This window comes from Cynocephalus volans, chromosome 4, assembly GCF_027409185.1.
Source record: "Cynocephalus volans isolate mCynVol1 chromosome 4, mCynVol1.pri, whole genome shotgun sequence".
NCBI classification, from domain to species: Eukaryota; Metazoa; Chordata; class Mammalia; order Dermoptera; family Cynocephalidae; genus Cynocephalus; species Cynocephalus volans.
In genome coordinates, this window is record NC_084463.1 from 6945109 (window position 1) to 6968882 (window position 23774).

Sequence of the window (23774 nt, forward strand, 5' to 3'; positions counted from 1 at the left end):
TTTTATTGGAAAAACAATTCTTATTTATTTTTTTAATGAATATCAAAAGTGGTCTCTAATAGCCCATCTAGCTTTAACACTTTTCTAACTTAGTAAGGAAAACAATGACAATAAACTGAAAACAATTTTTAGCAAACATTGTCAACATTCAGCACAAAATGGTGCAAATTTAATACTTTAGCCAATAAAAGGAAGCATTTAACATCCTCTATATTATTGCACTTACTACAATTTATTTAGTTTGACTAAATAAATATGTAAGTAGCTAGTCCGTGATTTATCCAACTTGAGTTTATTTCTGTAGGCTCAACTAAAGATTGAAAGCAGTTTCCAAATGAAGCTTGAAGATGATATAATATGGAAATTAAGTTATCCCCTACTTCCTCATGGCTAAGTATAAAGACGAACTGCTAGTCTTGGATAATTTCAGCAAATATATTGATTCACAGTACTACCCAATCCTTCATCCAAAAGTGAGAAGTGATAGGAAATAAACAGGTTTGGTATTGCAGGGGGCTATTTCTTCTTGGTTGCTGTTTATTTCAGAATAAAAAATAAGTTCTTTCATATTAAGAAGGATCTGTGAATAAATTTAAATGTTTGCTATGAGAATGATCATGTAAGCAATTTCCTGAAAAATCGTGGTCAAAATTTCTGCAATGTGGCAGGACTCAATAATAATATAATTATCTCCTCAAATATCCATGTTTTATCCCAAGGGTCTTGGGTTTATGGCAAAAAATAAGTAAAAACAACTTAGATCACTCACTCTTTTAAATATCCCCAGCGGATATAGAAAGTACTAAAATGAATTGAATCTCTCAAAAACATTTAAATCAATTCATATAAATTTTGTCACTTCATAAAAGCATTGAAGTGGACACAAAGAATTCTCTCAAAAGCAGTCTGTGGAAACAAATTGTGTAACTTTAGGTACAATCAAAATAAAAAGTCAGCTATAGAAGTAGAAGATTGGCACACATTTTTCCAATATATCTAAAACAGCAATCTTCTAGTGGAAAATAGATTTTCCTTATATAAAAAGTTTTTACCAAAACATAGGTTACATAAAAACCACTTAGATGCTACCAGTAAACAGAACATAAATAACTTCAGGTAAGAAAACAAAGGCCTTCTATGGTAAATATTACTACAACTGCTAAAGGAAAAAAATCTAAAGATAAAGGAAAATACATTCCTCCCTATGAACTAGATGCATGTTACAAGTAGATAGTCTTTAAGGTTCTAAAGTTTAGGAAGTTGGTTATTATAATAAATTTTTATTGTCTGTGTATCTACCTCCAGGCTGAGCACAAACCTATGTACCTAATGAGCACAATGCGGTAAAGTGGAAAGAGCCAGCCATGGAATTAAGGCCTTCATTCAAACCCCAGGTCTGCCATTTTCTAATACCCAACAAACCTCACTGAGCCTCTGTGTTCAATATGTAAAACAACTCTTTTTCGGGGGACTTGTAAGGAAAATAATTATTATTTTTTTCCTATTATTTTATTTTATTTTTTGACAGTTTTTTTATGGATCACCAATATGTGGTGGTCAAATCAGGATAATTAGTATATTCATGTTTGCAAAATGTAATCAATCTTTGTGCCCCTTAACTAATTTCTTGCTAACCTCCCTTCCCCTCTCCCTTTCCCACCTCTAATTTGTCTAAAATTAAATGAGACATTTGTGATTCTCCTATTATAATACCTAGAATATAGAACCTATGTAATAATTTTTAAACAAAAAAATCATAACTAAACTGTATTTTTAAAAAATAATGATTTGTTCCTGTGTTAATAGCCTCCCTACTTAGAGCTTCAAGTGGACCTAGTGCAAAAGCACAGAAGGAGAGACTTTTCTTTCTCTGTATTCCTCATAACATCATATCCACATATAATTACATTGTATTATTTCTATTCAAAACACATTCTGAAACAGTTTTCTTTATCTTTGCATTTAAAAAAATATATGAACAGTTCACTAAACATTCCATTCCATTTCTTACTAGGTGAATAGTTGGACACTTTTACTCATCACAAAGGGAAAGACTGATTTAATGGTAATAAAAACTATATGGTTGAGAAATCTATGAAATCCAGAAGAAAACAAAGAGTAATAGAGGCAGCAGACCACATATGGGTTAAAAGAATGAAATTTGAAATAAGGTGGACCTAGGTTCACATGTAGGCTCAACTAATTACTTTGTGATCTTAGGGAAGTCACTTAACTTCTCTCAGTATCAATTTCTCTTGTAAAATGAGTCAAATAATACCCACCATGTAGAACAGTTATAAGGGTTAAAGTACTTAGAATAGTACCTAACATACAATAAGATCCCAATAAATGTTTGGTTTTTATTGCTATTAATACCACTCAGATTAAATATACTATGTTGCAAAATTAGTACTTAGCCCTGCCCATGTCTCATTTATGACACTGAACAACTTAGGTGTGAGAGTGTAGGTATTAGAAAAAGTGTTTACTATTCTCTAGTGACTAAAAATCCCTTTGATGAGATTGAATTTGTTAAAATACCCTTATCATTCATGATGTTTCATAAATAATGAGAATGAGGGATGAAGCAAGTAGCAGCTACCATGTTCTAGTCTGGGTATTAATGCATTAACATTGAACATGAACATTTAGTGTTGAACAGAAAGTGAATTCTCTTAGGTACTTCTAAAGTATATTCCAAATGTCTGTATCCTTCTTTTAACTGTCATTTCCTCAGATGAAGCCTCCTTATCTCTCATCAGGATGCTACAATAACCTCCTGTCTAGTCTCCTTGCTTGCACTCTTGCCTACCATTATTCAATCCATTATCTAACATGAGCCGGAATGATATTTTAAAAACATGAATCACATTATGCCACTCCCCCAGTTAAAACCCTTTGGAATAATATCCAAACTCCTGATCACAACCTTGGTGGAACCAAGCCTCCAAGATGGCACCCAATGAACCCTGCTTCCTGATATTCACACCCTTGCGAAGTTCTCTTCCATACTGTACCAAGACTGATCTGTGTGGCCAATAGAGTATGTCAGAAATGATGGCACACCACTTCCAAAATAAAAGAATATGGCTTCTATTTTGGGTGCTCTCTCCATTGCCTTCTCTCTCTCTCTCTCTCTCTCTCTCACACACACACTCTCTCAGATTTTTCACTCTGAAGGAAGCAATCTACCATGTTGAGTAGCCCTGTAGAGAGACCCACATGCAGAGGAACTAAGGCCTCTGGTCAACAGACAGTGAGGAACCGAGGCTGCCAGCATCCACATGAGTGGACCTGGAAGTGGATTCTCCAACTTCAGTCAAGCCTTGAGATGACTGCAATCCTGGCCAACAAATGACTGCAACTTCATGAGGCCCATTGAGCCAGAACCACCCAGATAAACACTTCCAGCTTCCTGTCTTCAGAGAAACTATGAAATGTTTATAGTTTAAACTGTTATGTTTTGGGTTAATTTAGCAATAGATAACTAATATAACCTACAAAGATCCTGATAACCTAACCCTTGTCTACTTTAACCTTAACTCCTGTCACTCTTTTTGTTCATTATGTTCCAGGAACACAGGCCTTTTAACTCCTCCAAGGGCCAAATTTTCCCTCCAGCTTTAGACCTGCTATTCCTTCTACCTAGAATACTTATCCTCACAATACCTGAATAGCTGGTTGCTTTTCATAGAACTTCAGTTATTTTTTGCTCCTAGTTCACCTACCTAACATATATCCCCCCCATTTTACTTCACCCAGCACCCTATTTTCTTCATAGCACTAATCACAATCTATAATTCCCTCTCCCACACATAAGAATGTAAGCTCACAAAGTGTAGGCACCATACCCATCACATTCTTCATTGCATCTTAGAATAAATTCATTCAGGGCATAGCACAGAACAGAGATTAAATGACATTTGTTGCATGAATAACAATTGACTTTTTTTTTGGCAAAAACAAAGCAAAAATCTCACTACAGATATTAGCTTTAGTAATAGAGGCCAGACATTCTTACGGTAAACATTGTGTAGAAAAGGTATCTTTGTTAGTGGAAATGCAATCTTATAATGCTTACTGGGAGAGAGTATGCAGTATACTTACTTGATTTTAGTCACAACAAACAGATCATTGAATAGGAAAAGGTGTCGCTCCTTCCTCTGCAGGCCTCTTTGTAGTTGTACTGGAGCATCAATCAGCAGAGTCCTGCTGGAGCACATAAATGATGACAGAAATGCAGATGTGTCAACTCTAGCAGAAGGACTTTTCCTGTAACAGATCAAATGCCACAGATCAGTTAGTCAAATGATCAAGTATAGAACCAAGGTTTTATAAAAGTATAGCTGATAGTTGGTCAAGAAATATAAAATTCTATAATTTTTTTAATGCAATGGCATAGTGTCTTTATTGGTCTCCAGTCTATTCTCCACACAACAGTCTTTAAAGTTTCATTATAAAAATTTTGAAACATAAAGCAAAGCTGAAATAGTTTTACAGTAAACACATGTATACTCCAATGTAGATTCTAACATTAATATTTTATGTACTTGCTTTATCATATACCTACTCAACTATCTATCTTTCTATCTCTTTATTAATTTTATTTTTGGCATTCAGTACAAACTGCATACAGCAGTGCATATCTCCCAAAATATTTTGGTATACATATCATTAGAGTTCAATATTTATTTAGAATTTTTCTTTTGATATAAAATTCATTTAAAAATGAAATGCACAAATGCACAAATCTTAGGTGTATATTCACTGAGTTTTGACAAATGTATTCATCTGTGTAATTTAAACCCCTATCAAGATACAGAAAATTATTATCATTCCAGGACTCTCAGCATACAAAGAAAAGAAACATGAATGTTAACACAGATTACTTTAAGTTAAACACCTGTAGTCTTGAGTCTGAACTGGAAGTCAATATAAATTCAGTCATGACAATATATTTTCCTTATTATATCCTCTGAAAAGACCTAAAAATGATGACCAGTCCAGTAGCAATGAATATCCCTTGTCCCCAGACTGCAGTCATAGATAAAAACATGAATTCAGGTCTCAGGTAGGAGGTATACAGGATAAACCAAGAACATGTTGTCAAACTAAAAAGTACACTTTTAAACAACTCATGTATCAAAGAAGGAATCAAAGGGAAATTAGGAAGGATTTTCAACTGAACGAGAAGGAAAACACTACATTAGAATTTGAGATAAATTAAACAATTTGTCTCTCAAATGTATTCAATTGACGAATTTGTCTCTCGATATGTGTAATAAAACATATTAAAATCACAATCCAAAACATCATATTAGTTAACAGAAAATTGTTCTGATACATGCAGTAAAAGGAAACATAAGAATTCACAGGAAATTGTTCTGATATATGCAGTGAAAGGGAACTGAAAGCATTATTTCCAAATTCATCACATTACATAAATTTGGTAAAATATAAGTCCAACAAATTGCAACAAACTCCTCTCATTGTCTTGTCCTTTGTTTTATATTTGCTCCAATATGATTTGATATTTTGGGTATGCATGCCTAGAGGTGACAAAAAACAGAAGTAGGACAATTATGGTTAACTTCAGCATGCTGAAAACCAAGAAGAGGCTAAATGTTATTACATGCAGCCCATGAATGGGAATGAATAGTAAAACCAGGGTGAATTACACACTGCAAAATAAGCAGCAAAGTTTGGGCCAAACAGTCACCAACAATTTCCAAATAAGCAATAGTTCATTGATGGTAGTATTTACAGTACCAAAACCCCATATTTTCCTTCTCTGGAGCACTTCTGCAATGATACCTGATTCTGTGACTAAAACAGAAATCACTGATTTGCAAGTAATGACCTGGGCCATTAAGCTGTATCAGATGCAGTTCAAAGTAATGCTTGCATACTTTGTGACAGAAATTGTAAATATTGACCATAGAGTAAGTTGAAATTCCAGCAGTAGTAGTAGCTGCTTTCCCTGTGACTGCTGTAGACCATAAGAATAGAAGATGAAGCCACATTTTTCAGGGAAATGTTGGGTTTTACAGAAAGAGATTCAAAGAGAGACCCATGACAAATGGCAATTGCTGTGAACACATTTCCAAGAATAGCCATTTTTGCTTTAAGGCATCAATGGCTGGCAGGATGGAAGCACTGAAAATCACAGGTTTCAGTGCATCTTGAAATAAATAGCCAATGAAATGAACATTTTCTCAAAAATAAAACCACTCAAAAAGTTAAATTTAAATTTGGTCAATAGGGGTTAATCACAACTGACAAATTTGACCCAAAGGGACAAACTGTTCAACTGAAGAATTGGAGAATTTGACTCAGAGACAAATTGTTCAACTGATTCCCAATTTGTGGGATGTCACTAAAGTAGTTCTTGGGAGAAATTTATGTTATTTAATTCCTAAATACTAAAAAAGATCTTAAAACAACTACATAAATTTCCAACTTAAGAAACTTAAAAACAAACAATAAAAAATTAAACCAGAAATAAATGGAAGCTCATAATAAAGATCAAAGTAGAATCAATGAAATGGAAGACAAAAACCCACAGGAAAGAAATCACTGAAACTAAATGCTTGTTCTTTAAGAATATTGATAAAATTGTTAAACCTTTGCCAGACTGATCAGGAATAAAACAGGAAAGACACTGATATTACACTATATAATATACTATATATTGTATAATACACTAATATATAATATACTCTAAGATGCACTAATACTAGAATTACAAACATCAGAAATTCAAGAGGTAACATTACTACAGATTCTACAGATTTTTAAAGGATAATAAGGAAATATTATAAAGAACTACATGTCTATAAATTTGAAAACTTAGATGAAATAGAAAAAATCCTTGAAATACATAATCTACCAAAGCTTTCTCAAAAATAAATAAATAATCTGAATAGTCCTATAAAGGAATTGAATATGCAGTTAAGGCCTTCCCACAAAATCAATCAACCAGCTAAAACTTCAGGCCCAAATAGCTTCACAGATGAGTTCTACCAAACATTTAAGAAAGAAATAATATTAATCCTACATGAACTCTTCTGTAGAATTGAAGGGGAGAAAATACTTCTCAGCTTGTTCAAAAAGGCTAGCATTACCCTAATACTAGAACCAAAGACATTATAGGAAAAGAAAACTGAAAACCAACATCCCTCAGGAATACAGAGAGGAAAATTCTAATACCCTTAAGCAAACTGAATTCAACAGTATATAAAAAGGATACTACATCATGACCAAGTGAGGTTTATCACAAGAATTCAGAGTTTCTTTGACATTTAAAAAAAAATCCAACAATATAACTGACAGTACAAATTAAAAACGGAGGTATCATCATCTTAACAGATAGTGATGGTGAAAAAGCATTTGACAAATTCAATACTCATTCATGACGAAAAGTTGGCAATCTTGGTATAGAAGAGAACTTACTCTTTACTCCTAATATCAGAAATAAAACAAAGATGTCCACTATCACCACTGGTCCTCAACACTGTACCACTATACTACAGATTTTGGTCAGAGATATCATGGAAGAAAAGGGAATAAAGGGCATCAGATTGGAAGAAAGAAGTAAAACTATCCTTTTTCACATGGTAGTCTATGTAGAAAGTTTAATGGAACCTACAAAAATTTTTACTAAAACTAAAAAGTGAGTTTAGCAAGGTTGAAGGATATAAGACAAATATACAAAAACTGACTATAGGCCACAGACACTGGAGAGGCCCCAGGCAGGCAGAAAACCTGGGCACTGGTGGCTGCTGCCCTGCTCTGCCTGCACAGAAGGCAGAAACCTAATCCTGCCACTACTTGGGGAGACCCTCACACAGCCTCCATAGAGGTGGTCTACAACAGCCACCATTACAGCTTTTTCTAGTGCATGGATGGCTTCCTGCCACAGTGACATCTGCAATTACCATGCAGGTGGCCCATGGCATATCTGACTTCATTGACACAAGGAGAGTCACTTGAGGAACATGGAAAAAGAGGAAGAGATCCTCCCCATCAAAGTCCACTCCAGGGTTATAGAAGAAGCAACTGATCTAGCAAATGACCAGAAATCAACATAGAGATATTAGAAATACAAAAACAAAACAATCCACCCTCCCAAAAAAAACCACAGAAAATATGATACCACCAAAGAAATTTAATAACTCTCAAGTACAAGACCCTACAGAACAAGAAAGACTTGAAAGGCTGAAAAGGTATTCTGAGTAACTATCTAAAAGAAACTCAAAGAGGTAAGAGAGGACTCAGACAACACAATGAAACAAGAAAAAATAACCAGGACATTCAGTGAAATAAAAAACACAATGGAGAGCTTAAGCAGCAGATTAGAGCAAGCAGAAGAAAGATTTTTTTAACTCAAAGGTGGTCTTTATGAAATAATCCAGGTAGAGAAAAAGAAAAAAGAATTTAAAAAATGAAGAAAGTTTAAGAGAGCTAGCAGACAACCTTAAGCACACAAACATCCAAATCATGAGTGTTCCAAAAGAGGAAGGAGGTAAAAGCATCGAACATCTATCTATTCAATGAAATAATAACAGAAAACTTCCCAGAATTTTTCTGGAAAGAAAAGGGGATGACATATTCTAAACACTAAAAGAAAAAATAGCCAGCCAAGAGTACTATACCCAGCAAGGTTATCCTTCAGAAACGATGGAGAAATAGTATATTTGCCAAACAAACACTGTGGGAGTTCATCACCACAATCAGCCCTGCAAGAAATTCTCAAGGGAGTCTTGCATCTGGAATAAGAAAAACAATAATCACTACCACAAATTCATAAGAAAGAACAAAATCCACTGATAAAACACAAATGCAAATGAGAAAAAAAAGGAAACTAAATCTTACCACACCCCCCCAATACAAACTTTTAAGACAAACAATAAAATGGGAAGAAAGGAACAAAAGATATTTAAAACATCTAAACAAAAAGCAATAAAATACCAGGAGTAAGACAATATCTCTCAATAACAACCCTATGTAAATGGATTAAAGTCTCTACTCAGAAGACACAGATTGACAAATTAGATCAAAAAGCTAGACCTAACTATGTGCTATCTTCAAAAGACTCACATCGCCTGTAAAGATGCACACAGACTGATAGTGAAGGAATAGAAAAAGATATATACCACACAAGTGGAAACCAAAAATGAGCAAGAGTAGCTATTCTTATATCAGATAAAATAGACTTTAAACCAAAAACCATAAAAAGTGACAAAGAAGGCCACAATATAATAATAAAGGTATCTATCAAGCAAGAAGACATAACGATCATAAATATGTATGCACCCAACACTGTAGTGCCCAGATATACAAAGCAATACTATTAGATCTAAAGAAAGAGATAGACCCCAATATGATAATAGAGTGGGGAACTGAATACCCCTCTCTCATCATTGCACAGATCATCCAGGCAACAAATCAACAAAGAAACACAGGAGTTAAACTACACTTTAGACCAACTGGACCTGGTAGATATCTACAGAACCATTCATTGAACAACTACAAAATATACATTCTTCTCATTAGCACATGGAGCATTCTCTGAGAGACCACATTAGGGTCACAAATCAAGTCTCAATAACTTTAAAAAATTCAAAATCCTCTCAAGTATCTTTTCAGACCACAACAGATTAAAACTAGAAATTAATAACAATCAAAACTGAGGACTCTATACAAATACATGGAAATTAAAAAACAGGTTCCTGAATGGCATATAGGTCCAAGATGAAATTAAACAGGGAAATCAAAAAATTTCTAGAAACCCACGAAAATAAAGACACATTATATCAAAACCTGTGTGATACTGCAAAAGCAATATTAAGAGGGAAGTTTATAGCAATGAATGATTACATCAAAAAAAATAGTTGTCAAGTGAATAACCTAATGCTATACCTCAAAGAACTGGAAAAACAAGAACAGTACTAACCCAAAGTTAGTAGACAGAAAGAAATAATTAAGATCAGAGCAAAGCTAAATGATATAGAGACTCAAAAAATGATACAAAAGATCAATGAAACAAAAAGTTGATTTTTTTTTTAGAAAATAAACAAAATAAACAAATCATTAGCTAGGGTAACAAAACAAAAGAAGAGAGAAGACCCAAATTGTAAAAATCAGAAATGAAAAAAGGAGACATACAACTAATACCACAGAAATACAAGAAACCATTAAACGCTATTACAAACAACTATACAAAAAATTTGAACACCTGGAGGAAATGGATAAATTTCTGGACACATAACAAACTAACCGAGACTGAACCAAGAAGAAATAGAAAATCTGAAAAGACCAGTAAAAAGCAACAAGATTGAAGCTATAATCAGCAGTCTCCCAACAAAGAAAAGCCCAGGACTGGATGGCTTTACTGCTGAATTCTATCAAACATTTGAAGAAGTAAGACCAATTCTCTTCAAACTATTCCAAAAAATTAAGAGAGGCCACTCTCTCAAACTCCTTCTATGAGAACAGCATGACTTTGATACCAAAACCAGACAAAGATACAACAAAAAAAGAAAACTACAGGCCAATGTCATTGACAAACATAGACACAAAAATCCTCAACAAAATTCTAGCAATCAGAATATACAGCAACACATCAGAAAAATTATATAGCACAATCAAGTGGGATTCATCCCAAGTATGCAAGGATGGTTGAATATATGCAAGTCAATAAATGTGATATACAGCATCAACAAAGTCAAGGATAAAAACCATATGATTATCTCAATAGATGCAGAAAAAGCATTTGAGAAAATTCAACATTGCTTCATGATAAAGACTCTCAGCAAATTAGGTATAGAAGGAATCTATCTCAACACAATAAAAACCATTTACGACAAGTCCACCACGAATATCATCCTGAATGGGGAATATCTAAAGGCTTTTCCCCTAAAAAGAGAAACAAGACAAGGATACCCACTATCACCACTCCTATTTAACACAGTACTGGAGTACTAGACAAAGCAATCATGCAAGAGAAAGAAATTAAGGGCATCCAGATTGGAAAAGATGAAATCAAACTGTCCCTCTTTGCAGATGACATGATCCTATATATAAAAAAACCTAAAGATTCTACCAAAAAGCTCTTAGAGGTCATTAAAAATTTCAGTAATTTTGCAGAATATAAAATCAATGACCCCAAATCAGTTGTGTATATATTCTCCAATAACAAACTAACACCAAGGGAAATCAAGAAAGCAAGACCATTCACAATAGTCACCAAAAAAATAAAGCACCTAGGAATCAACCCAACAAAGGAGGTGAAAGATCTCTACAATGAGAACTAAAAATCACACTGAACTGAAAGAAATTAAAGAAGACACAAAAAGATGGAAAGACATTCCATGCTCTTGGACTGGAAGAATAAATATTGTGAAAATGTCTATACTTCCCAGAGTGATCTACAGATTCAATGCAATCTCCATCAAAATACCAATGACATCCTTCACAAAAATAGAAAAAACAACCCTAACATTCATATAGAACAACCAAAGACCCCAAAATAGACACAGGAATCCTAAGCAAAAAATCAAAATGTCAGAGGCATCATACTACCTGACTTCAAATAATACTACAAAATTTTATTAATCAAAACAGCATGGTAGTTGCATAAAAACAGACTCTCAGACCAATGGACTAGAATAGAGAACCCAGAAATCCACACACATGCTTATAGCCAACTGATTTTGGACAAAGGCACCAAGAATGTACATCAGCCTCTTCAATAAATGGTGCTGGGAAAACTGAACACCCATATGCAGAAGAATGAAACTACACCTGTATCTCTCACCATATACCAAAATCAACTCAAAATGGATTAAAGCCTTATTATTAAGACCCAAAACTATAAAACTACTCAAGAAAACATAGGGGAAACTCTACAGGAAGTAGGACTAGGAAAAGACTTTAAGAATATGACACCCAAAGCACAGGCAGCAAAAGAAAAAATAAACAAATGGGACTAAATCAAACTAAAAAGCTTCTGCACAGCAAAGGAAATAATCAATAGGGTGCAATGACAACCTACAGAATGAGAGAAAATATTTGCAAACCATTCATCCAACAAGGGATTAACATCCAGAATATACGAGGAACTCAAACAACTATACAGTAAAAAACAAAACAAACAAACAAAAAAAAGAACAACAACAACAACAAAAAAAAAAACATGAAGAACCCAATTAAAAAATGGGCAAAGGAGACAAATAGCCATTTTTTTTGAAGGAAGACATTCAAATGGTCAACAGGTACTTAAAGAAATGTTCAACATCACTTTTCATTATGGAAATGCAAATTAAAATCAAACTGAGATAACATTTCATCCCTGTTAGACTAGCTATAATAAAAAAGACTGAGAATAATAAATGCTTGTGAGGATGTGGAAAGAGGGGAACTCTCCTACACTGTTGGTGGGAGATTTGCTGAAGGGATGCATGTACTCCCATGTTTATTGCAGCTCTATTTACAATAGCCAAGATATAGAATCAACCTAAAAGTCCATCGACAGATGACTGGATAAGGAAAATGTGATATATATACACTATTGAATGTACCTCAGTCATAAAAGAGAATGAAATTCTGCCATTCACAGCAGCATGGATGAGCTTTGGGAAAATCATGTTAAGCAAAATAAATCATGCACACTGGGAAAAATACCACATGCCCTCACTCATAAGTGGGAGCTAAGAGAAAAAGAAGGAAAGACAGAAAGACCACAGTGGTGCTTTGGACTTGCAGATGGAGAGAACATAGCTAGGGTTGCCAGAGGGTGGATGGATGGAGGGGGTGGGAGGCTAGAGAGAGGTTGGGTGGGGGACATGAGGAATAATGGGAATTTGTGGTAATGGGCATACTGATAATACTGATCTGATCATCACATCTTGGACACAGGTGGTGACAGTCAGCTTTGTACCCCAGGAACATGCAAAAAATGAAATAAAAAACACTATTCCTAAAAGCATTAAAATATGAAATGGGGGTAAATATGCTCAAAATATGTACTGTATCCAGTACCCTGCAAACTACAAAGCACTGTTGAGAGATTTTAAAGAAAACCTAAATAACAGAGAAATATATCTTGTTCATATATTGGAAGAATCGATACTGTTATGATATTGATACTACCATAATGATCTACAGATTCAGTGCAATCCCAATCAAAACCCCAGCAGGTAATTTGCAGAAAACATACAGAGCATGTTTTCCAATTACAATATAATTAGATTAAGGACAATAACAGCAAGACACTCAGAAAGTGCTGAAATATTTGGAAATTAAACAGCACAAAAAAAATAAGCCACAGGTATAAGATGAAATCAAGGGGAAATTAGAAAACATTTTGAACTGAAGAAAAATGAAAACACAATATGTCCAAGTGTGTGGAATGCACCTAAAACAATGCTTAGGGAAAAAAAGTCTCCCTAGAAAAGATAAAGATGTAAAATCAGTAATCTGAGTTTCTATTTTAAGAAGCTAGGAAAAGAAGAGCAAATATAATCCAAAATAAGGGAAAGGAAGGAAATAATAAAGATAAGAGCAAAAGTCATTGAAATAGAGATTTCTGTTTCTAACCATGCTAGAATAACTTAAACTACAAAATAATGGGAAATAATATATGAAACAATCATTTTCAGACATTGGACAACAGAAGTACAGAACAGTGATACCTAAGAGAAGGCAAACAAACAAGGTGAGGTCTGACATTGTCCCAGATTGCTGCCCAGAGAGATATTCCACCCCACAGTACAAGGAGGAAGCAAAACAGAGCCCAGCTCGAGGAGACAGAGTCAAAAATTCAAGCAGGCCAATATGGCTAGAATTCAAAAAGCAGAGTGTCAGTGAGGAAAGAGCTGTCTACAGAGCTCAGAGATCTGCAAAGGGTTCCTCATAAGTTTTCATCTGAGAATTGATCAATGCATGTGAGTGAGGAAACTAACTCAGGTTGTAGAAATCACCATCAAGAAAAAGCAGGTAGGGCCGGCCTGTGGCTCACTCTGGAGAGTGCGGTGCTGATAACACCAATGCCCCGGGTTCGGATCCCATATACGGATGGCCGGTTCGCTCACTGGCTGAATGTGGTGCTGACAACACCAAGTCAAGGGTTAAGATCCCCTTACCGGTCATCTTTTGAAAAAAAAAAAGAAAGAAAAAGCAGGTAAAGAGTACTGCAATGAACACTGGGGAACAGGTAAGGAACCAGCCCAAATGTCCATCATCGGATGAGTGGATACAGAAAATGTGGTACATCTACACAATGGAATACTACTCAGCTATAAAAACGAATGAAATACTGCCATTTGCAACAACATGGATGGACCTTGAGAGAATTATATTAAGTGAAATGAGTCAGGCACAGAAAGAGAAATACCACATGTTCTCACTTATTGGTGGGAGCTAAAAATTAATATATAAATTCACACACACACACACACACACACACACACACACACAAAAAAACCCATGGGTGGGGGGTGGGGAGAAGATATAACAACAACAATTACTCTTGAAGTTGATATGACAAGCAAACAGAAAGGACATTGTTGGGGGGGAGGGAGGAGAGGGAGAAGGGAGGGAGGTTTTGGTAAGGGGCAACAATAATCAACCACAATGTATATTGACAAAATAAAATTTAAAAAAAGAAAAGAAAAGAAAAAGGAGGTAGAGTGATACCCTGAACTCACCAGGCTGGAAATATTTCTTGTTCCAAAGAGATAAAATGGAGAAACTTCATGAATATAAGGGGCATCGAGTGAAAGATGATATGATTGTTTATGTAGAACATTCTAATAAATCTATTTTTAAAATGCTACTAGAACTAATAAATGACTGTAATGAGGAGCTTTTGAAATGAGGTTAGTGTGGCTGGGAAACTAAATTTATAATATATAATTTTAGTTCATTTGAATATACATTGCCAGTGATTAGTGGCTACCACACTAGACAGCACAGATTTGGAATTTATAAAGAACACTTAAAATTCAACAATAGAAAAATGGCCCAACAAAAAATGAAGAGATTTGAACCTGACACTTTACCAAAAATGCTACACAGATGCTAAATAAGCCCATGAAAACATGCTCAACGTCATCAGTCATCAGGGAAATACCAATTAAAACCCCAAAGAAATATAATGACACACACACAGAATGCCTAAAATTAAAAAGAATGACCATAGCAAGTGTTAGCAAGGATGCTGAACAACTGTAACGTTCATACATTGCTAGTGGGAATAAAAAATGGTACAACCATTTTGAAAACAATTTGTCATTTTGTTAATATATCTGCCTTACAATCCAGCTACCACTTCTTGGTATTTATCAAGAAATGAAAGTATATGTAATCAAGATACACACAAATACTCATACTTGTATGTGAACGTACACAGCAACTTTATTTTTAATCACAAAACTGGAAGAAAACCATATTGTCCACCAGCATGTAAAAGGGGTAGCAAATTGTGGTATGCTCACACAGTGCAATACTACTCAGCAATAAAAAGTGGCCCAGTATTTATATAAAATTCTCAGGAATGCAAACTAATCGATAGTAACATCAAGCACATCATTGATTACCTGAGGGTGGGCTGGAGGTATCAAAGAAGGATTGATTACAAAGGCATACAAGGATACTTTGGAGGTTATATAAATGTTCATTATCTTGATTGCTGTATTAGTTGCACAGGTTCCTAATGTATAAAAATTCATCAATTAGCACACTTTAAATATGTGCACTTTATTGTACATAATTACACTTCAATAAATCTTTAAAGACAAAAAGTAAATCAATAAAATAGAAAGTGAATACAATCGAGAAAACAACAAAACCAAATGCTGGTTTGTTGAAAAGATAAACAAAATTGATACACCTCTAGCTAGACTGATGTAGGGAATAAAAGGTAATTTGGAAATCACCAATACCAAGAATAAAAGAATGATGATTATTATAGTTCCTACATACATCAAAAACATAAAAAAAGAATATTATGCTTAACTTTGTGTCAATTAAGTTGATAATTGGGATGAAATGTATACATTTCTTGAAACACACAAATGAACAAAATTGACTCATGAAAGAACTGAATACCGAAATAGTTCTATATATATTAAAGATAATATCATAATCTAAAATCTTCCCAGAAAAAAACTCAAACACTAGATAACTTCACTGATAAATTCTACCAAACATTTTAAGAAGAAATAATGACCTTCCCTCACACACTTTCAAAGGGAGGAGGTAACACTTTCCAACCCATTTTATGAGACCACCATTATCCTAATACCAAAACCAGACAAAGATATTACCAGAAAATTACACACCCCTATCTCACATGAACACAGACAGAAAAATAATTCATAAATCATAACCTCCTTCTAAACACAAGAATACATCAGATAAATCCAAACCGAAGGACATTCTACCAAATTATCTAGCCAGTGCTATTCAAAATCATCATCGAAAACAAGGAAAGTCTAAGAAACTGTCACAATCTAGAGGAGATTAAAGAAATACGTTGACTAAATCTAATGTGGTATCCTAGATAGGATCTTGAGATATTAAAAAAAAAAAAAAAAGATAAAAGCTAAGAAAATCTGAATAAGGTATGGCCTTTAGTTAAAAATGTTGGTTCATTAGTTATGACAAATATAGTGTAATATTGTAAAATATAAACAATAGAGTTCCCTGGTTGGGGGCTGTGCAGAAACTGTGCTTTTCTACAACTTTTCTCTAAATCTAAAATTATTCCAAAATAAAAAGTTGATTTAAAAAATTAAATAACATAATTCACCAAATTAAGTCTGAAAACCCTCACAAAACCCCAACATGATCATATCAAAGTTGCAGAAAAAGCATTTGGCAAAATTCTACACCCATTCATGATTAAATACTCAATTACTGGAATTAAAGGGCACTTTGTACTTCACAAAGGGCATCTTCCAAAAATATTCTAAAGGTAGCATACTTAAAGTTGAAAGACTGCTATATTCCTACCTAAGGTCAGGAATAAAGAAAGTATATCTTCCTTACCATTTCTGTTCAACAATATACTGGAAGTTCTAGCCAGTACATTATGGCCAGAAAAGAAAATAAATATCAAAAATTAGAATGGAAGAAATAAAACTGTTTTTATTCATAAAGGAAATGAATGTGAACATAGACTATACTGAGAAATCTACATTAAAGCTAATAGAATTTTATTAAAAAAGAGCTAATAGAATTAATAAGTGAACTTAGCAAGGTTAAAGGATAAAAAGTTAATAAACAAAATCAATTATATTTCTACATATTAGCAATGAGCAAATGGAACATAAAATTTTAAAAATAGTCACAATACCAACAAAACAAGATATTTTAGAAAGCAAAGTAATAAAAATATATACATATAGATTGATGGAATAGAATTGACTCCAGAAGTAGACCTATACATATAGGCCAATTGAGTTTTCACAAAGGTTCCACAGTGAAAACACATGTCCTCTTTTCCCAATCCAATTGGGGAATAATAAAAACGTAATTAAACATAATTAAAAACTTCTGCTCCTCAAAAAAAAAAATACTGTAAAGAAAATGAAAAGACAAAGACAGGTTTAGAGAAAAAATTCTCAATATTTATGCTGGACAAAGGAGCTATATCCAGAATATATAAAAAACTCTTACAATTCCCTAAGTTTATAAATCAAAAAATGGGCAAGAAATTTAAACAGATCACAAAGAAAAACACATGAATAGGCAATAATTCTATAAAATGATGCATGATATAATTTATCCCCAGGAACATGAACATTAAAACCACCATATGCCCACTAGAATGGCTAAAATTTTTTAAGCTATCATTGCTAAGTTTTTTTTTTTTTTGTCTTTTTCGTGACCGGCACTCAGCCAGTGAGTGCACCGGCCATTCCTATATAGGATCCGAACCCGCCTATATAGGATCCGAACCCGCCTATATAGGATCCGAACCCGCGGCGGGAGCGTCGCCGCGCTGCTAGCGCAGCACGCTACCGAGTGCGCCACGGGCTCGGCCCCTATCATTGCTAAGTTTTGGTGAGGATGTAGAACAACTGGAACTCTCATACATTGCTGATGGGTATGTAAAATTGTACAACCGTTTTAGAAAACAGTACGGTAGTCTCCTTTAAAGTTAAACAAATACTATATGATTCAGTAGTTCAACTCTTAGGTATTTACCCAGAGTGAAGACAATGTCCACATAAAGACTCGCATACAAATATTCTTAACAGCTTTCTGAATAATAACCCCAAACTGCAAACAACTCAAATATCTATTAACACACGAATGAATAAACTAATTGTGGTATGCAATGTGCAATGGAATACTACTTGGCAATAAAAAGGAGCAAACTTCTCATACATACAACATAGATGAATCTCAAAAACATTCTGCTGAGCCCAAAGAGACTGACACAAAAGAATATATGGGACAGAGAGGGATATTTCCATTTGATAAAAAGTACAATACACCAAAAAGATCCTACACTTTATGGACCTAACAATATAGGTTCGAGACATATACAGGAAGAAATTAATAGAATGACAAGAAGTTTATGAGTCCACAATTGAGGTGGGAAACATTTCACAGCTCTTTTAGCAAGTGACAGAGTAAGAGGGTAAAATATTAGGAAGAATATTGATTATTTATATAACTGGTAATACTTCACATACATACATGTAATACTCATAAAAACCTAACTATATATCAAGTCATAAAAAATTTCTTAAAATCAGATACCATACTACCATATTCTCTGGTACAGGTCATAAACTTAGAAATTAGCATTAAAAATTATGGCCAAAAGTGAAAACCAAACAAAATAATATAAAATAAAAGAAATAAAATTTCCACTTTATACTAAAAAATATATGTAGTAATAAAATAATTACATTAAGCCATATAATTTATAGGAAGTTTTAGCCTCCATGACTTAGAGATAAAAGTCAATGATTTGGTGTCTGAATCATTTCAGAATCATTCTGTCATTTTCATTTAAGCTGATGACCTGTCTACATGAAGCCACAACACATAGAACCTAATGGTCACATAAGATTATAATAGTAACAATGACATTTCTTTACCCAGCTCCTAGCGATGGTCTTTATCTTAAGATACAGAAAATTCTCAAAATTGAATTGATCTTATTGAGGCAATCTAGTATGCTGGCGAAGACAACAAACTTTAGAGTCAGAGAGAAGTAGAATTAAATTTCAACTCTACTACTTAATAGTTGTGAAACATAAGATAATTTATTTTAAACCTCTAAGATTAAATATCTTTATTTGGAAAATGGAAAAGCCACCAAACAATGTATACACAAAATATTAGCGTAAAACCTGGCATATGGTTCTGCCTTTTGTAGCAACACGGATGAGTCTGGAGAAAATTATGTTAAGTGAAATAAGCCAGACAAGGAAAGAGAAATACCACATTTTCATTCATTAACTGGGAGGAACGGAAAGGAAAGGAAAAAGGAAAGGAGGGGAGGGAGGAAGAAAGAAAGCAAGGAGGGAGGGTAGGAGGCAAGGAAGGAAGGAAGAAAAGGCCACAAGAATACACTGAACTTCCAGAAGGAGAGAACAAATGCTAGGACACTAGAGAGAGAGGGGAGGGAAGGAAAGGGTTTGGGAAGTGAAAGGTTGGGTAAAGGGCATAAAGGAAAATGATAATTTGTAATAATGAAATGCTAATAATTAAAAATAAAAATGAAAAAATCTTGTACTTTGCAACATACACACAATTTTAAGAATTTGATAATATATAAATAACTCTTATAACTCATTAATAAAAATTCAAATAACCAATTAAAGATGGTTTAAGTTTTGAATATAAATTCCCTCCCAAAAGATACACAAATAGCAAATAAACACTTGAAAATATGCTGAATATCATTAGGGAAACACAAATCAAAACCATAATAAGTAACCTCTTCACACACACAAAGACGGCTATAATCAAAAAGACAGAAAATAATGTTTTGGTAAGTATGTGGAGAAATTGGAACCTTCATATATTGCTGGTGAGAAGGTAGAATGGCGAAGCTGCCTTGAAAAATAGTTTGGCAGTTCCTTAAAAAGTTAAACATAGTGTTACCACAAGACTCAACAATTCCATTCCTAGTATATATCCAAGAAAAATGAAACAGATGTTCACACAAAACTTGTACAAGAATGTTCACAGCAGTGTTATTCATAAATAGCCAAAAGGTGGAAACAACCTAATTTTCCATCAACTGAAGAATAAAAAAACAAAATGTGGTATCTATCCATATAATGGAGATTATTTGGCAATAAAAAATTAATGAAGTACTGATACATGCTACAACATGGATGAACCTTAAAAACATTACACTAACTGAAAGAAGCCAGTCACAAAAAACCACATGGCATATGATTCCAGTTATATGGAATGTCCAGAAGAGGCAAAGAAAGGAAGAAACAGAAAATATAAGAAACAGGAAATAGATGAGTGGTTGCTTAGAGCTAGGGATGGGGTGGGGGTGGGTGGGAGAGAATGAGGAGTTACGGTTAATAGCTACAGGTTTCTTTTTGGAGTATGAAAATGCTCTAAGACTGTGGTGATGGTTGCACATCCCTGTCAATATACCAAAAACCACAGAAGTGTATGCTTTTAATGGGTGAGTTAAACAGTATGAACTGTATCTCAATAAAGCTGTTTTAAAAAAGAAAGAATGTTGTTTGGTACCTTTTCCAACAAATTACATGATCTGAAAAATCAGAATTTTTATTTAGATGTGTTAGTTGAAGATGACTGTGTTAGTTATCTATTGTTAGTTATCTATTGCTGCCTAACAAATTACCCCAAAACATAGCAACTTAAAACAACAAATATTTATTATCTATACAGTTTCTAAGGGTCAGTAATCAGGGAGTTCCTTAGCTGGGTGGGTATGGCTCCTATCTCTTATGAGGCTGCAGTCAAGCTTTCATCTGGGGCTACGATCTCTGAAGACTTGACTGGCATTGGAAAGTCTGCTTCCAAGCTCATCATGTGGCTGTTACTCGGAGGCTTTAGTTCCTCAACTGTAAGTCTCTCCACAGGACTGCTCATGACATGGCTTCCCCCAGATCAAGTGATCAGAGAAAGAGAGTGTGAGAGCAATCAAGAGGGAAGCTTCTTTTATAACCTAATCTCAGAAGCCACACAACATCACTTTGGCCAAACCCTACTGGTTACACAGATTAATTGTGATACGACGTAGAAGGGGATTAGGCCAGGGTGTGACAACCAGGAGGTGAGAACCACTGGGGGCCACTGTGTAGGCTGGCTATTAAAATAACATTATGATAATAAACAGACCAAAGATCCCACATAAGCAAATGTTTGAGCTTTGCACTGAAAGAGGATAATACTAATTGCTCAGCAGTGTGACAGATGCACTTTCGGAGATGTATTAAGTGTTGCAATAAAAGGGTTTGCAAGGACCATTCATATTGTTTTCCATTCTCCTTGTCGCTGAGTTACTATCAGAATAAAGGAACACAAAATTGTAGAGTTGGGGGCTACATGAAATATTTAATCAACTTCAATCCACCCCTCTCCTATCACTGACAGATGAAGAAAAAGTCCCAGTCACAGAAAGGATAGGTGACTCTACCAGGGTTATATAGTGCTAGAGCAGGGAACTGGAATCCATTCTCTGTATCTTCTCATTACACTAGGAACTAGGTGTCAGAAAACTAATGGCAGTGAGTCATAATATACATGATATAGTAAATATGTGAGCATTAAGTCAACATACATTAAATAGCTGCTTACTCCAGAACTGACATTTCTTTGTGTGGCTTTTCAACACCGGCAGTGTTATACTATCTCAGGCAGCTGCAGACTCATCCCTTTTTCCATTCCAACTGAGAACTGACCTATTTAGCTAGGGGAAGAAAGAAATCAATCATTCAGTTCAGCTAATATTTACAAAATATCTGTTCTATAGCCAGCACTGAGCATTTAGATTTGGAAAAGCAGAAAATATGATCTCTTCACTCAAAGAGCAGACAGTCAAGTTGAGAAGATAAGCCTAAACCTGGAACACCCAGAAAACTCGACATTATGTGACAGGGTACCAGACAGATTGATATATTTTAATGATTTTATTTAACAAAAACTTATATAGCAATTACAATATGCCAAATGCATTATAATATTAACACTTTTAATCTCCTCCCCATTTTACGAGGAAAGTGAGGCCTGAGGAGATTAAGTAACTTGCCAAAATTCTCACAGTTGGTAAGAAGATCCAGTGTTCAAACCCAGGAAGAATATGGCTCCAGAGTCCAAACTCTCTTAACCACAGTAATATTAAGCTTCTTACTAAAAGTAACAATTATTCTTCTGCTTCCTTCAAATGTCTTTTTTTCAAGGTTCTGAAGGAAAGTCAATCAAGAAATGCCAAAACTCCTTTGAGAAACCCTAAGTTTCAAGCTGTCCAGGAGAAGGGATTGTCTTGCAGTGAAGATGTACTACAGTGAGGATGTCTTAGGATAGCCTGCTATCCCACAAAAAATGGTGAGGAAGGATGAATAAACATGCATTAATGAGAGAGTGCTTTGCTGGTGCCAAAATGAAAGATAAAATTGAATCAGAAGTGTGATTAGAAAATTATGCTAAAGTTGGAATGAAGAAATTAAATGGATGTGCTGTCCTGCAAGTACAAAAATAAATTAATTTTACCCTGTCAAAGACCACTAGAACGTGGGGAGACAATATAATCTAAAGATTTCCTCCCAGCCTCATACCATAAAAAAAAGCACACTGTACCAGGAACAAATGTATTTGATTGTTTTTAAAGAATATAGAAAGCAGTTTAAAGAGAATAAAGTGATATGTGGGCCTGGGAAAAATTTTGCCTAACAAAGCACTAAAGTCCATTTTGGTAAAAATTTGCCAATTTTGACACCTTATAAAGTGATTGCTGTCTCCTTCCTCTATATTTAAATTTTATGACTTTGACGAATGTTTCTTGCAAGGAAAAAAGGGATCTTGCAGGCTGCTGACAATCTTCATGTATTAAATTTCTACTTTGGTGTTCTCATCACATGGATCTCTCAATTAAAGACTTCAGAACACACTGTCCAAAACTGTAGGAATAGGCTTTATGTAGAGCCAACTGGCATGTACTGCAAGACAGCACGAGGAATAATGTTTGGTAGAGGATTTTATCTATGATAACACATCAGTACAGTTTATCGTAATTCTGAAAAGGTCTTAAAGATTCCTAAAAATTCCTCTAAGTTTAAATTTTTATTTGAAAATTCTTATACCAAGAAACTAGCTATTTACAGAAAATTTACAAAATTACAAAAGAAAGTCTAGTAATTTACCTTTTAAGTTAACTTTTCCTTTAAGTTATATCAAACTATTATTACAACTATCTTGCAGTCTCAGCATGAGAGAGGTCTTTATGAGGTTATTGAGTTCATTCTCATTACTATATGTGGAAGGTTCATAGAGAGGGGTGGATTTTCATTTTGTTATAAAAGTAGATTTTACTACTATCCTCAGTAAACCACTCAGCAGTATACAATGCACTTCCTTCATTACAAAATACAATGTTATCACCCACTTTAGGCTAAAATTAAAATTATGATGGTAACATGACAGAGAAAAAAGGAAATGAAATAATGAGGAATTTGTGGAACACAAGGAATAGTCTGAGAAGGACACTTGGAGGTGTATGTGTGGTCATGCACACCAGGAGTGAGTTGACCATAAGAAAG

At 34.3% G+C, this 23774-nt stretch overlaps 1 protein-coding gene across 1 annotated transcript in view; it reads right to left on the bottom strand.

The window, feature by feature from the left end:
- The window catches only part of LOC134375098 (rho GTPase-activating protein 20-like), a 67500-nt gene that overhangs the window by 37637 nt on the left and 6089 nt on the right, over nucleotides 1-23774 (bottom strand). The window contains exon 4 of the mRNA XM_063093265.1: nucleotides 4108-4272. Within this exon, the coding sequence (XP_062949335.1) occupies nucleotides 4108-4272 (165 nt within the window). The remainder of the gene's footprint in view (nucleotides 1-4107; nucleotides 4273-23774) is intronic.